The 14943-nt window shown below is 36.8% G+C and overlaps 1 protein-coding gene across 1 annotated transcript; it reads left to right on the forward strand.

The window, feature by feature from the left end:
• The first annotated feature begins 835 nt into the window (after positions 1–835).
• Positions 836–14738, forward strand: stim2a (tromal interaction molecule 2a). Its single transcript, XM_059553769.1, has 12 exons — positions 836–1505; positions 1690–1820; positions 6242–6356; positions 6459–6570; positions 7328–7443; positions 7912–8089; positions 8358–8535; positions 8617–8778; positions 9922–10022; positions 10246–10484; positions 11176–11359; positions 11578–14738. Exons 1-12 carry the CDS (start codon positions 1388–1390, stop codon positions 12929–12931), a joined length of 2988 nt encoding a protein of 995 aa, XP_059409752.1. The 5' UTR covers positions 836–1387; the 3' UTR covers positions 12932–14738.
• The last annotated feature ends 205 nt before the right edge of the window (positions 14739–14943 follow it).

A 14943-nucleotide genomic window follows, 5' to 3' on the forward strand; every position in this document is an offset into this window, starting at 1 on the left:
ATGAGGTTGTTGAGGTGTAACTTGAAACCTTCTTTCTGTTGCCATTTCTGAGTGTATGAGTCTTCGGCCATGTTAATCTGATAGGGCTCTAAATTTAATCCTGAGGCCAGGATTGTGTGCGTGTTTGTGCATTGAGAGAGTGTGTGTGTGTGTGTGTGTACATGTAAGCCTATATGAGAGAGTAAATGTCGTGTTTTACTGTGAAAGCTCTCCTAATTGAAGTTTTTTTTTATTAATGCTTATTAATAAAGATTGCCTAATTTTGTCTAACTTGGCATTTCATAACACTAGAGTTGGCTGTAGATATGCTCCCAAATTAAAATAAAATAAGTAAAATAAAATAAATGTACAATTGTAATATATATATATATATATAAGAAAAAAGAGAAATATATGAATTCAGCAGCTGTTTTGGTGCATACAATTAAAGTCAATAAGGTCCAAAATATTAGACTCATGACATAAGTAAATTAACAACAAAACAATATTATAAACTATTTTAGTCAACATTTTTAAGATGTTTTACTTAAAGCCCCACAATATAATTCACAAATGAAAGCTGTTAATGACTAAGTAGGCTACATTCAAATAGCGTAATTTTGTATGAATTGCATTCGCAATAGTTTTGAACAATGTCCTACCCGTTATTAAATATTTTATTACATGATTACTATTAATGTGTTAATACTGACGTTACTCCTAAACGTCCAATCACATAAACTAATTAATATTCATATCCCCTACCTCTCAGCAAATCAGTTTACTTTGCAAGCGACATGCAATCTAATTAATATTCATGAGGCAAACGCTGTTTAAGGATTAGTGAACACGCTTTTTGGCGTTAGAAGAGCAGACGCACGCAAAATTCGAGCACGCGAAGTTTGGTGACATTTAGTAACCAGAAAGCTTTAATCGACACTCATTAACCAAACGTTCCTAAAGAGAAGTAGGCTACTGTCGCTTTTTCATAAGTAATTCGACTTTCAGAAGGACTTAAATTCTCTGTCATCGTATTTTTGTTTGGAAGTGGAATACAATCTTAAGTTAAATTTGTATTATCCAGTTTATTTTGTTTTCCATTGCTTTGGGATATAACAAGGAAGCCTTTTTTGAATCTTTTTTTTTTTTTTTTTTTTTTTACTTTTGGGATGTATGTTTAAACGTTGGGATTTTACTTTGCGGTTGCAAACAAACATTTCGAATAGTTTCTCGTTTTTGTGTGTGTTTTATTCTTTTGTGAAATGCCTACACTGGTGCTTTTCTAACCGGTGCGCCATAGCTTTTCTTGGAGCTGGAGCTGTTAATAGCATCACTATCACGTAACGTTGCATTTAGATGCACATGTGTTTTTTAAATCATAGACAGTAAGCGGCACTTGAACCCTGCGATGCATAAGTTCTGCCTCACCGTACTGCTCGTGCTGCGCGGACTCATCATCTGCGTCTGTTCCAGCGATGAACCACAGCACCCTGGACTGAAAAAGGACACCACTGTGACCTCAACAGGCACGTGTGCACCACCAAATATATACAAATAATATAAATAAAACATTCACTAAATCTCAGACTGCTTACTGCACGTTTTGAAGATCCATGAACTTTGCAGTGAAATTACTAATACAATGGTAATGTGTTGACATTGCAAATGTTTACTGGATTACTTAACTCTTCTGTCCATTTTTCATCGCAGATCCATGTCTGCAGGTGAGCCCTCCATGTATGACGGAGGCTGACCGCTTCAGCCTGGAGGCTCTTCAGCACATCCACAGAGAGATGGATGATGATCAGGATGGAGGCATTGAGGTGGAGGAGAGTGTTGAGGTAATCAGCTTTCACAGATGTTCACAAGAACACAATCACAAGTCTGAAGTTTCCTCACACCCTAATGTGAATCCTGCTGGGTTTACACACATCCTGGCCAATAAAGTTTCATGTAATTCAGTGGTTCCCAAACTTTTCCATTCCACGACCCACCTAGACAAGTGTAATATATTTCACGACCCACCAAAATATTAAAAAAAAAAAAAAAACAACGAGTGAAATTACTTTAAACCTAATCTTACTTAAAATTTTTATGACAGAAATTAAGTATTTAAGAAAAATAACCATTTTATTTTAGAGTACAACTGAAAATTTCACTACAAATTTACAAGTTTTAATTTTTGTTTACTGGCGTTAAAATATGTAGTGTCCATAAAAACGTGAAGCAGGCTCACTCCAGTGAAGTGTGATCTGCGCTGCTGTGTTTTGTTGCATTCATGATCCTTCCGTGTGTGTCGGCGAGAACGGAGCACAATCCAACACTTTTTTAGAAAAGCATAAGAAGCAAAGCAGAACTATCTAAAACAGTTTGGAGATTAAAATAATTGTGAAATAGGTAAAAAAAGACCGATTGAACCTTTTAATGACATTGCTCTGAGACCTTCAAAACACGCAACGCACACGGACTTAATTGCAATTTGAAAATCACACTAAGGATATTGCAGTTCATTATTAATGTTGGTGGGCTATATCGTTGTGATGAGTGGGTTCCCAGTTCCCGCCTCCTTCTTCCTGTGATTGTGAAGATTTTAATGTTTTACACTGGTGCCGAAGCCAGGGAGGAAGGAGGGGCGCGCTGCCGAAGATCCTTCGCCGCTGGGGTGAATCCGCAGTGCCATCGAGCAGGGCGAAGGAGTCTGCCGCCGAGGGTGCTCGATGTGGTGGGCTGGAGTGAGTTGCCGGGGGGGGGGGGGGGGGGGGGGGGGCGAACTCACTCACTCCAGCCCACCGCCTCGATGACTCCTTCGTGGAAAGAGGTGGGAACCGGCGGACAATCAAACAAAGTTTTAATAACCAAATAAACACAAAACAGCGCGACAGCCCCTCTCGGATGACTGCCGTGCACAAATAAAAAACAAACACAAAATAAAACCCAGGCCTGGTCCTCTCTCGTCCTTCACTGTCATCGCTCCTCTTTTGTATCTTTCCGATCTCCTCCGTGGTTCTTGAGACCGGTGAGTGTTGCTCATTTCCCAATCACTCCACCGGCCTAGCTCTGTTCCCATGGCACTAGGCCCCGCCCCACTCGTCACATTCGTGCAGCCCTAGACTGAACTGTGTTAGTGTCTGTGTGTCATTGAAACGCAAAATTAGCTGCAGCCAAGTGACTTTGTGCGACCCACCTTGTTCCATTCCGTGACCCACGAGTGGGTCGCGACCCACAGTTTGAAAACCCCTGATGTAATTGACTGTTAAATAGATGAGAAAAGATCAGTTGAAACAGGTGATTGAATATTTTATCAATTTATCATAACTATACCTATTTTTAAGAATATTTATCTTTAAACAAGAGCTGCAAATTTAAACAAACTAAAACTGTAAAATAGCTTAGTGCAGTCATCACAAAAGCTGTGATTTAACAAACAAAATACAGTGCCCTCCATAAGTATTGGAACAGTTAAGACAAATTTGTTCTGTTTGCTGTGGAGTCAAGAAATCTGTAAATATGATTAAAAGATGAATATGAGACAAAACTACAGAAAGTCACATTTTATTAGTGGCTGATTCAACACAAATATGTTTTACAAGCCAAGAAGATCAGTGCTTTTAGAGTTTCATCTCCCTATCTGATGTGAGCATAAGTATTGGAACAGTTGCCTCACAGGTCTCCCTAAGTGTTCAGCTGTGTCCTGTTGCATTAATTCTTCAAATATTAAAAGCAGGGAATGTGTCTTATCAGTTATATCCATTGGTTCTGCATTCTAAGTCTTGCATTCAATGATGACACACACAAACCAGGATGAAGATGATGAAGCCGACTCTGAAAGAAAAACAAGCAATTTGGATGCTAAAAGAAAAGAGGAAGTCAGTTAGAACTATAGGAAAAACAAAGGGCATGGAGAAGTCAAGAGTTTGGAAACTACCGGCGACATCAGCAACCAATGACCACCTGATCAGGCGAGAAAAACAACAGTAGTTGATGACAGACAAATCATAAAAGCTGTGAAATTGAACCCTAAAATACATGTCTGTAAAATCACAAACAATCTCCAGAAAGCTGGGGTGATGCTCTGTCAATCTACAGTCCGCAGGAGAATTTGACACAGAATTACAGAAGCTACACAGCAAGATGCAAACCTCTGATCAGCACCAAAAACAGAAAGGCAAGATTCTTCACAAATGTGAGCCAGTAGAGTTTTTGAACTGAGCTGATGGACTGATGAGACAAAGATCAACCTTTATCTAAGTGGAAAGCAAAAGTATGGAAAAAAAAGGGAACCGCAAATAATCCTAAGCATACAACCTCATCTGTAAAGCTTGGTGGAGGTGACTTCATGGCATTGGCATGCATGGCTGTCTCTAGAACAGGACCTCTTAATTTTAATGATGACTTAATGTGTGATGGCAGTAGCAGAATGAATTTGCAAGGGTACAAAATCATCTCGGCTACCAATATTCAAGAAAATGCCGCCAAATTCATAAGAAAGCACTTCATATTAGATCAGGACAATGAACCAAAACACCCTGCCAGTTCAGTCAAGGACTTTATCAGGGCTAAGAAATGTAAAGTCTTAGATTGCCCAAATCAATCTCCAGATTTAAATCCGATTTAACATTAATTTCACCAGCTGAAGAGGAGACTTAAGACAGAAACTCCCCAAAACAATCAATAGTTGGAAATGGCTGCATTAAAAGCTGGGGAAAGCATTTCAAAGCATAAGACCATGGTGATGTCAGGGATCTGCAACTAAATATTAGCTTTTAATCTTTTACATCTGCCTTAAATTCAACTGTTCCAATACTTATGCTCACATCAAATAGTGGGATGAACACTTTTTATTTGGTTAAACATGTATGTGTCGAAAAACCTAATAACAAAATGTGACATTCTGTAGTTTTGTCGCATATTCATCATTTAATCATATTTGCAAATGTCTTGACTCCACAGCAGAGAAAGCAATTTTGTCTTTACTCTTTCCAATGGAGGGCACTTTATATCCTCTGCATGTTAGGCATAATTTGAAACATTTGAAAATTAAGAAATTAAGACAGACATAAATATTAGTATTGTAATTTTACAGCTGTAATGTAAAATAAAATTGTTATATTGTTTTTCTTAAATATTTAAATCACAGGTAAAAATTACAATAGTAGCAGTAGTTATTATAATTTTTCTTCTTTATCATAATTATTATTAGTATACAGCCAAATTCATATATAATCATTAAATTTCACCAAACTGTGCAGCCCTGCAAACAAATACCGCAGACCTGGAATTTATGAATATTGAAACATACAATATAGATGTTTTAACTGCGTCTAAAATGTAAACTTTAGAAAAACATAAAATCCTTTATATTCTGTTAGTATTATAAATATAATATACAGATAGATAGATAGATACATAGATAGATCATTTTGAGCCTCTAATCCCACTCATTGCCTAAACAAACAACTTCTCAACGGTTAAAAATATAATAGGCATTTTTTTTAATGAGATTGGTTTAAAAAAAAATAACCACCAACAACAAAAAAACAAGGTTATATATAAAAATCTTTCTGGTCATCAAATCTGTTATGAGTGTGATATAACACTCCGACAGAACTCCATCATGCAATATTTCAAAATTCTAAATCATGCAGCCCTACTAGCAATCATAACAATGTGCTTAATTATCCTTTCCTCTTGTATTACATCTTGTTGCTGCTAATTGAACAAGTGGTGGAGTAACATGAATGTATTAGTCTAAGGATGTAAAACTTATAAACTCACACAGACTGACAAGTTCAGCTTTACCATTGGTATGTTTATGTGATGTTTGTGTAAGAGCTGAAGTGTTATGCCAGAGCACCCTCGAGTTTCTGTCCTGAGCTTGTTGGTCAATTTAGAAAAATGTTTACACCCAGCACCTAAGACAAACTGTTCAGGCTTGGCACTGGGAGAACATAGCAGAGGGGGATGAGTTTCTAAGTAATGTCCTGAAGTACCTCCAAGTCTCTGGTATTGGGTTACTTTTCCTTGTTGCTATAGATATGGCTTAGTTACTGTAGATGTAAGCAGTGAAGAAGCCTGGAATCAAGTGGTGCATCTGATTACAGCAGAGACAGATACCAAAACACATTCCCAGACTCAAGTGACTCTTTTGATCTTGAATGTTTACTCAGCTGTTGTTTTAAGTGTGTCACTACATTTGTAGGATATGTGTAAGTTCATTTAAATCAATTACTCTTTTATATCTCTTCTTTGTTTCTTACTGTAGTTCATAATTGAAGATATGCAGCAGCAGCAACAGGCAAACAAACACAGTAAACTCCATCAGGAGGATCAGCATATCACTTTGGAGGAGCTTTGGAAGGGCTGGAAATCTTCTGAGGGTAAGATGGTCTCCATGATTGAGTCTTGCCATGTTTTCAATGTAAAATAGTCACTTTCTTCCTCTCTTTTGGGGTTTTCACTGCTTCCTTTCACTCTGTTAGTTCATAACTGGACTCAGGAGGATGTCGTGAGGTGGTTAATAGAGTTTGTTGAGTTGCCTCAGTATGAAAAGGGCTTTAAAGAGCTGCGTGTCAATGGGAACACCTTGCCCAGGTGAGGCAAACCAAGACTGAACCAAATGAAAGTTTAGCCTGGAACCATTTAAAATTTAATTGTCTAAAGTTTTGGTAAGTGCCCTGTCATATCAACCTGATCTCATTAGTGTTCATTCGACAGGCATTTGCACCTAACATTTTTGTATGTTAGGGTAGATAATGAAAAATACACTATAGATATTTCAACAGCGGCTAAAATGTAAATGCACAACTTGAGAAGTGTAAAATTCGTACAAATCCTTATATACTATTTATAAATATAAATCACATATATAGATAATTTATTAGCCAAACCAATTCACAATAGTTTAATAGTTAGTAAAAATGTATAGGCATATCAATTTACAGTGGTAATCACAGTTACAAAAAACTATTATACCGATATTTTTAACAGTACGAGAAATCATAGAAAACAGAATGAAAATGTTATAGTGCAAAATTAGGTAAGTGCACTAAATAAATGTGATACTTAAGAAATGTTTTCTTATTATTATCAAAGTTGAAGTCTGATGCTTCATATTTTTGTGGAAACTGTGATAACTTTTTTATGATTCTGTGATGAACAGGAAGTTCAAAAGAACAGTAATTAAAATAGAGATCTTTTGTATCATAATAAATGTCTTTTCTAAATTTCATGCATAAGTGCTGAATATAAGAATGAATTTCTTTAAAAACTAATTTTGCTGAACCCAGACGTTTGAATTGTAACGTATTTATTTAATCTAAGCTAATAGTTTCTTTATTTGTATTTACAGGATTGCTTCCAATGAGCCATCATTTATGAGCGCATATCTGAAGATCCAGGACCAGCAACACAAACAAAAACTCAAACTCAAAGCTCTGGATGTAGTGCTCTTTGGCCCACCTACAAGTATGTATACACTTTACATATATTGACATAAAATTTAATTATTTTTAAATAACCATGTTTCAAACTGTTATACATTCAAGATATGAACATTGCAGTGAAGTCATTATGAAGTAAAATTGCTAGACTAGACAACTCTTAAATTTTGTCTTTTTGCACCCCTGTAGCAGTGATTCAGTTCATTTATTGAACTGTATGCATTGTATGCTTTAACTGAAAATCAGATCATTAATTTGCTGAAGCCACAGTATAATGAATTCTGAACAGTTGTGGATTTTTAAATGTCATTATTAAATTTAGCTCTGACTGATGTGTATTATTTAAGCACATGTGAAATCAAATATCCATGCACCCCTTTTGAGAACACGCAGCAGAATGACTCTCTGAGCATGAAATAAACACACAGTCGTCACATAATGTTTCATGTTTCATTGGCTGCCTGACTAATATCCCCATGTACCTTTGCTCCAGGACCCCCACACAACTGGATGAAAGACCTGGTTCTGATAGTGTCTGTAGTAATGGGGATTGGTGGATGTTGGTTTGCACGAGTACAGAATAAAGCATCTAAGATTCATATTTCAAAGATGATGAAGGACCTGGAAAGCTTGCAACGAGCTGAACAAAGCCTCACAGACTTACAGGAGCAGTGAGTACATCTTCTAGATTTCTGAACGATCACATTCAGCAAGAGTTGAAACAATTCACCAAAATAAATAAACTTGTTGGATTTGTACTTGATTCAACAAGTTAGAGTTTATGCTTTTTTCAGAATTCAGTAATCCAGTAGTAGTTTTACTGGTGGTCTTATTAAAAAGTATTACCAACCTCAATCAGTAGTGTAAAATACAGTGTTTTTTTTTAATTAACAAAAAATATCTGGCACTAAAATAATAAGGTCCTAACCTTTTTGAAAGGTTGGAAAAGGCCCAGGAAGAGAAGCGCACAGTAGCAGTAGAGAAGAAGAATCTAGAGGAAAAGATGAGAGATGAGATTCAGGGTGCTCAGGAAGAGGCCAACCGCCTGCACAAACTTCGAGATGGAGCAGTGAGTGAACTCACCCGTCTTTGGTATGCAGAAGAAGAGCTCGAACAGGTAAGGATCTGCACTTCTCAGTGTTAACATATCCTAACAAGACTCCACAAAACCCCATGATTCTCTGGGCTCCTTGTACAGGTGCGTGATGCATTGAAGAGGGCCGAGAAAGACATGCAGTGCCTCTGGTCAGTTCCTGAATCTTTGCAGCTGTGGCTTCAGCTCACCCATGAGGTAGAACTCCAGTACTACAACATCAAGAAGCAAAGTGCAGAACAACAACTAGTCACGGCTAAAGATGAGGTATTTTAAAGATGAATGACTCTCAAATGTATTATCATGCATAGAATCAAATACACAGTGTGATGTTTGATGTTTTGATGTTTTCAGGTTTCAGTTGTTTTGCTTTTTGAATTAAAGGAATTGTTCACTCAAAAATGAGAATGTGCTGAAAATGTACTCACCCCACAGGCCATCCAAGATGTAGATAAGATTGTTTCTTCATCGGAACTCATTCAGAGAATGTTAAAATTCCATCACTTGCTCACCAATGGAGCCTTTGCAGTGAATGGGTGCCATCAGAATGAGAGCTCAAATAGATGATAAAAGAATCAGAATAATCCACACGACCCATCAATTAAAAGATCCATCAATTAAAAGATCCATCAAGACGTTTTTAATTTAAAACCATTGCTTCCTGCTCCTGGAGGCGTGCGTCTTTCAGTATCAAACGATGTATAAAAATCCAGTGTCGAACTGGTCCTTGTTTATAAAACAAACACAATTACAAAACACTGTTGCTGCCCTAGAAAAACAAACTGCATTCACTGTTCAAGTAACGCTGGGTTCATTGGCAAGTGGAACAAGGGGTTATCTTTACCTCACAACCAAAAACACACTTCTTTGGAGACATTTTTCTCAAGCAAGCCCTGTGCTGTGCTGCCATACAAAGAATTCCACCCTTCATGACATCAGACATCATTTTTTTCTGAGTTTGTACAATCAAGAAGGAGTGTATTTGGCATAGAAATACTACATCACACAAACTTTAGTCATGTTTAGCATGACAATCCAACTCTTTAACAGTGTAAATAACTCAGAATCCATGAAATACAGTAGCATTAGACCCCCACCCCCCCATTAAATTATTTTTAATTTCAAACACGTAGCTTTTTGCTTCACAAGATGTTAACTGACAGACTAGGGTGATTATTGTGATGTTTTTATCAGCTGTTTGGACTCTCATTCTGACGGCACCCATTCACTGCAGAGGACTCATTGGTGAGCAAGTGATGTAATGCTAAATGTCTCTAAATCTGTTCAGATGAAAAAAACAAACGCATCTACCTCTAGGATGGCCTGAGCTTGAGTACATTCTAAGCAATCTTTCAGTTTTGTGTGAATGTTTAGAATTGTATTATACAATCACTTTGTATTTTTTCACAGGCTGAGAAGATCAATAAAAAAAGGAGTTCTGTGTTTGGTACGCTACATGTTGCACATAGCTCCTCATTGGATCAAGTGGATCAGAGAATTCTGGAGGCCAAGTAATTTGTTTATTCTCATTTTTGACTTAAGACCCTATGAATAAATAATGCAAGGAAATATCTTTGAGAATTTTTGTTTTTAATATGGGTCCCAAACTGTTTTTTGGGGGGCTAGTTAATCTATGCCAAATTAGAAATTAGAAATTTCAAGAAAACATCTGAATCATGAGTAGACTTAGTATGGGCTTCCAATGACCTGCATACTGTATGTATTTTGTAAAAGGAATGCACTAGCAGAGGTGACTGCTTGTCTACGGGAGCGTTTGCACCGCTGGCAGCAGATTGAGAGCTTGTGTGGTTTTCCTGTGATGAAAAATGCTGGCCTGCCCAGTCTCACTGCTACACTTTACCCAGACCCCAACTGGATGCTAATGCCCCGGTCTGCAATGCAATCCTATCAAGTGCCCGTTTCGGTGGAGGACATGGATGAAGAAATGCCTCAGATTATACCACAGATTCCTGGTTGGTACTTGGGTTTTTTCTTTCTTAGTTAAATGTGTTTTCTTTCTTCTGTTTTTATATTATTTAGACAAAGTGAGATTACTATGTCAGCCAATCAGATCTCAAATTAATATAAATCAGGACATTTTGTGTATGGTATGGAAAAAAATAGCTTACAACACATTATAGCACTTTTAAAGGGTTAGTTCACCCGAGAATTAAAATTCTGTCATTATTAACCATCAGCTTGTTTCAAACCCATAAGACCTTCGTTCCTCTTCGGAACACAAATTAAGACATTTTTGATGAAATCTGAGAGCTTTCTGATCCCGCGTTGTGGTACTCTCGTAAAAGTCATTATTTTTGTTTTCTTTGCATACAAGAAGTATTATCGCAGCTTCATAAAATTAAGGTTGAACCACTGATATCACATCATATTTAATGATGTCCTTAATAGCTTTATGGGCCTTGAACATGGTAGTTCCCTTGCTGTCTATGCAGGGTCAAAAAGCTCTCAGATTTCATCAAAAATATCTTAATTTGTGTTCCAAATTGAACAAAGGTCTTATGGGTTTGGAACGACATGATGGGGGAGTAATTAATGCAAGAATTTTCATTTTGGGTGAACTTTCACTTTAAGTAATTTCAATTAGATTACTCAATGTTAGATTACTGAAACAGGTGTAAATTAATCATATATTTTACTTTTCAGTCACAGTTGCACCTCTGAAATGTTCTCCACGGTCTCTGGTTCGCTCTCGCCGATCTGGGCATATTGTGCCATCACCTGTCATCCTATCACCTGACCCAGACCTCCTGATTCCCATACGAACTCCACTCCGCCGATATGGAGATGAAGAAGAAGAGCATATCAAATTCTCCCCTCTTGTGAAACAGTATGTCAGCCAGGCATTTTGTCCTTTAATTTTGCATTACAAAGAAAAGTGCAGCTCAGAGATTCTTAAAAATACTTTACAATAAAGTTCCATTCATTAATATTAGCTCATGCATTAGGTATCATGAACTAAAATTAACCAACATTTTTAGAGCATTTATTAACCCAGGTTAATGTTTATTTATGAATATCTTTTTTGGGCGAACATCTCTTTGACAGGGAGTCTATGGAAACATCTTCAGATACAGATTCTATCGGGTCTTCCATCAGCAGAATGTACAGCACCCTTGATGTCCCATCTCGGAGAAAATATATTTTCTCTGATAAAATGCCCCGAAAGATCTCCCTGGATGAACAAGACGACAGTCCCTCACGCAAAATCTCGGAGGAGATGGACGAGTCTTTGTTAGTGAATAACACCTCAAGGAAAGTTTCACGAGACGAACTGGACATTAATACTCCATCAAGAAAGATGTCTAGAGATGAACTAGAGGCCTCTGTGGACCCTCCTAGACAACTGAGTAGAGGAGAAACTGAGGCCAGCATTGACTCAAGGAAATTACCCAGGGATCTACCTTTCGATTCCACAATGAGGTACTACTCTACAGAAAAGATGTCTCCAGCAGCGATCAGCATGGATAGTCAGAGACAACGATCACTCAGAGACAGAAAAGATCATATGGACAGCATTTCTAGAGTGATACCAAAAGCAGAACTTGATATAGAGACCACAAGTACAACTAGATATTCAGATGCCTTTAACACTTCCATTAAACACAAAGAAAGCCGGGATTTTACAACCAATATCCAGCGAGGAAGAGCGTTTAGGGAAAACTCCTTTGATGCCACTTTTGATAGTTCAGTGGAAAGCTCTAAAAAATTCAAGATGTTAGGCAAAACAGATTCATACAAAGACATCCCTTCACGATTGATGGCACAAGATGAATTTGATCTGCCCATGGATTTTGAAAGACAAAAAATTAGAGATATTTCCATGGATTTGGCTTCAAGGAACATACTGAAAGATGAAGTCGAGAGGAGCAAGTCCTTTAAAGAGAACAGGGATAATCGCATGGAAATTCCCTCAAAAAAAGTCTCTCGAGATGAGCAAGAATTCACAATGGAGACACAACGACTACAACGCAAGACAGACAGCTCTGTGGAAACTCCGATTGGTAAAATACAGAGAGAAATGGTGGGTCTATCTATGGAGGCTCCAAGTCGCAAGATATCGCAGGAGGAGTTTCTGGTTGCAAACTCAGGACAGTTTGGCCCACCTGACCTCACTGTTAGTTCCCTGATGCTCTGGAAACCATCCTCAGACTCGCTTAGCACACTAGTGTATGACGGCATTCTAGAAAAGTCCTACGAGAGCCCTCTCATGCCTAGTCCTGGGGATCTCAGTCATGCAGCTTCAGTGTCTTCCTCTTGCCAAAGCCTTCTTGGAAATGAAGGTCAATCTGCAAATTTGTCTTCTTCAGAATCTGTCGGTAAAGACAAGGGCAAGATATCTTCAAAGCTCAAGAATATATTCAAAAAGAAGAAGGAAAAGGAAAAAGATAAAGACTCATAAAGGTCAACAAGATTATTCAGACACTTTCAAAAGGCCAAATTCGCTTCTAAAACTGGTTTGGAAAGCTGCCTTGTAAACTATAACATATGCAAAGCTAAACATGCTGAATGGAGTGTCCTTGGATTTTCTTGCTAAAGGTTTTTCTTTGGTATGCAGGACCCAAAACAAATGACCCTCAGCTAAATGGGTTCAATTTTGTGAAATAAACAAACAGAACTGCACTTTTTCAAGTGGGATTTAGAGACACTGTATTGCGTAAGATGTTCTGTCCAGTGAAGCTGTTGAATTAGATATTTATTGCACATATTTCTTTCTTTATTGCGGATGTGTTCATCATTTGAAATAATTTGTGATGATGTACTTAGACTTTTGCATATTAACAGATCATTGTAGCATTGAAGAGAAGATCACAACAAGCTTGACTTTATTTCATTTACCTGTTTTCACAAAATGTCATTAAAAATAGTTCAGTAAAATGAAGACAAAACAAAACCAAATAATTAAAGGTTAACTAATATACTCTATTTACTACATGACTACTAATAATGTATGAAAATTAAGCTTTTATTAATTGCTATTTAATAAATAAATGTATTTATAAATTCAAATAATAAATAAACATTTATTAATTTAACTTAATTTATTCACAATTTGGGAGTATTATTGTGGTGTCTGTTTGATTTGTTTTACAACACTTGGGGCAACTTTTTTTTCAGTATGCAATATACAATAATCAAATTTGACTATAGAAATATTTTCCTGAAATTACATTTATCCCAGTATAATTGCAGATATTGTGTTGGATCCTGCCCTTTTCCATTCTATATGATCATGTGAAAATAGAAAATAAAAATATAAATAAAAAAAATTGTCATTAAAGGAATAGTTCACCCAAAATTGAAAAATTGCTGAATATTAATTCACTATCAGGCCATCCAAGATGTAGATGATTTATAGAAATGTAGCAGTACATCACTTGCTCACCAATGGATCTTCTGCTATGAAGTATTTATAAGAAACAAATACATCAACACATTTTAACTTTAAAATGCCGATTTTGGCCAAAATACTCAACAATCTAGAGTACATAATCTATAATAATGCTCCTCCAATAAACATACATCCCTTGTTGTCCTCTCAGAACAAAACCTACCAACATATTTGTTAAGAACTGTTTTCACAGTGTGTGTGTTCACAGTGTGTGTGCACTTTGGATGGGTTAAATGCAGAGCATGAATTCTGAGTATGGGTCACCATACTTGGCTGTATGTCACGTCACTTTCTCTTTCAAGTTATAACATCTTTGTGATGGGTTTGTTTATTACAAACTTGCAGCTTTTCTCTTCACAAGATGTTAATTGATGGACTGGAGTTTTACGTGAGGATTACGTGTGGATTATTCTGATTTTTTTATCAGATGTTTGAACTCTCTGTCTGACAGCACCCATTCATTGCAGTGGATCCATTGCTGAGCAAGTGAATCTCTTCAGAATAAACAAGGTTATCCACATCTTGTATGGCCTGAGGATGAGTACACTGTCAGCAAATGTTATTTTTTTGGGTATACTATTCCTTTAATAAAACAGGTTAACATTGCTGGAAATGTACATTCCAGCAGGCAGGGGTTTACAGATCTTAATCACTTTGAAAATAACCAGGCTGATACAGTGAAAATTTGGATTTGCCAAACTTTGCATGATTAATGACAACCAATGTCTGTGCATATTTTAGATAATTAATAATATTGAAAATGTTTCAACCGTATGACCTAAAGCAGTAGCAAATTAACAAGACATTCTCAAACACACCTCTAAACCGATTTTTGTTTCCAATATTTTTTATGTTTTTAAAATGGTCTAAACTTGATAAGTGGTAGTTTTGACACAACATCTAAATTACATTTTTCTGTCATTATTTTGAATGCGCAAACAGTGTCATGAAGTGTATTTATTATCATGAAACTCCCTAGTTTGAGTCTGAATTTTTCTTACCAATTTTAGAAATGTTTGTTC

The sequence above is a fragment of the Carassius carassius genome, chromosome 7, assembly GCF_963082965.1.
Source record: "Carassius carassius chromosome 7, fCarCar2.1, whole genome shotgun sequence".
Classification (NCBI taxonomy): Eukaryota; Metazoa; Chordata; class Actinopteri; order Cypriniformes; family Cyprinidae; genus Carassius; species Carassius carassius.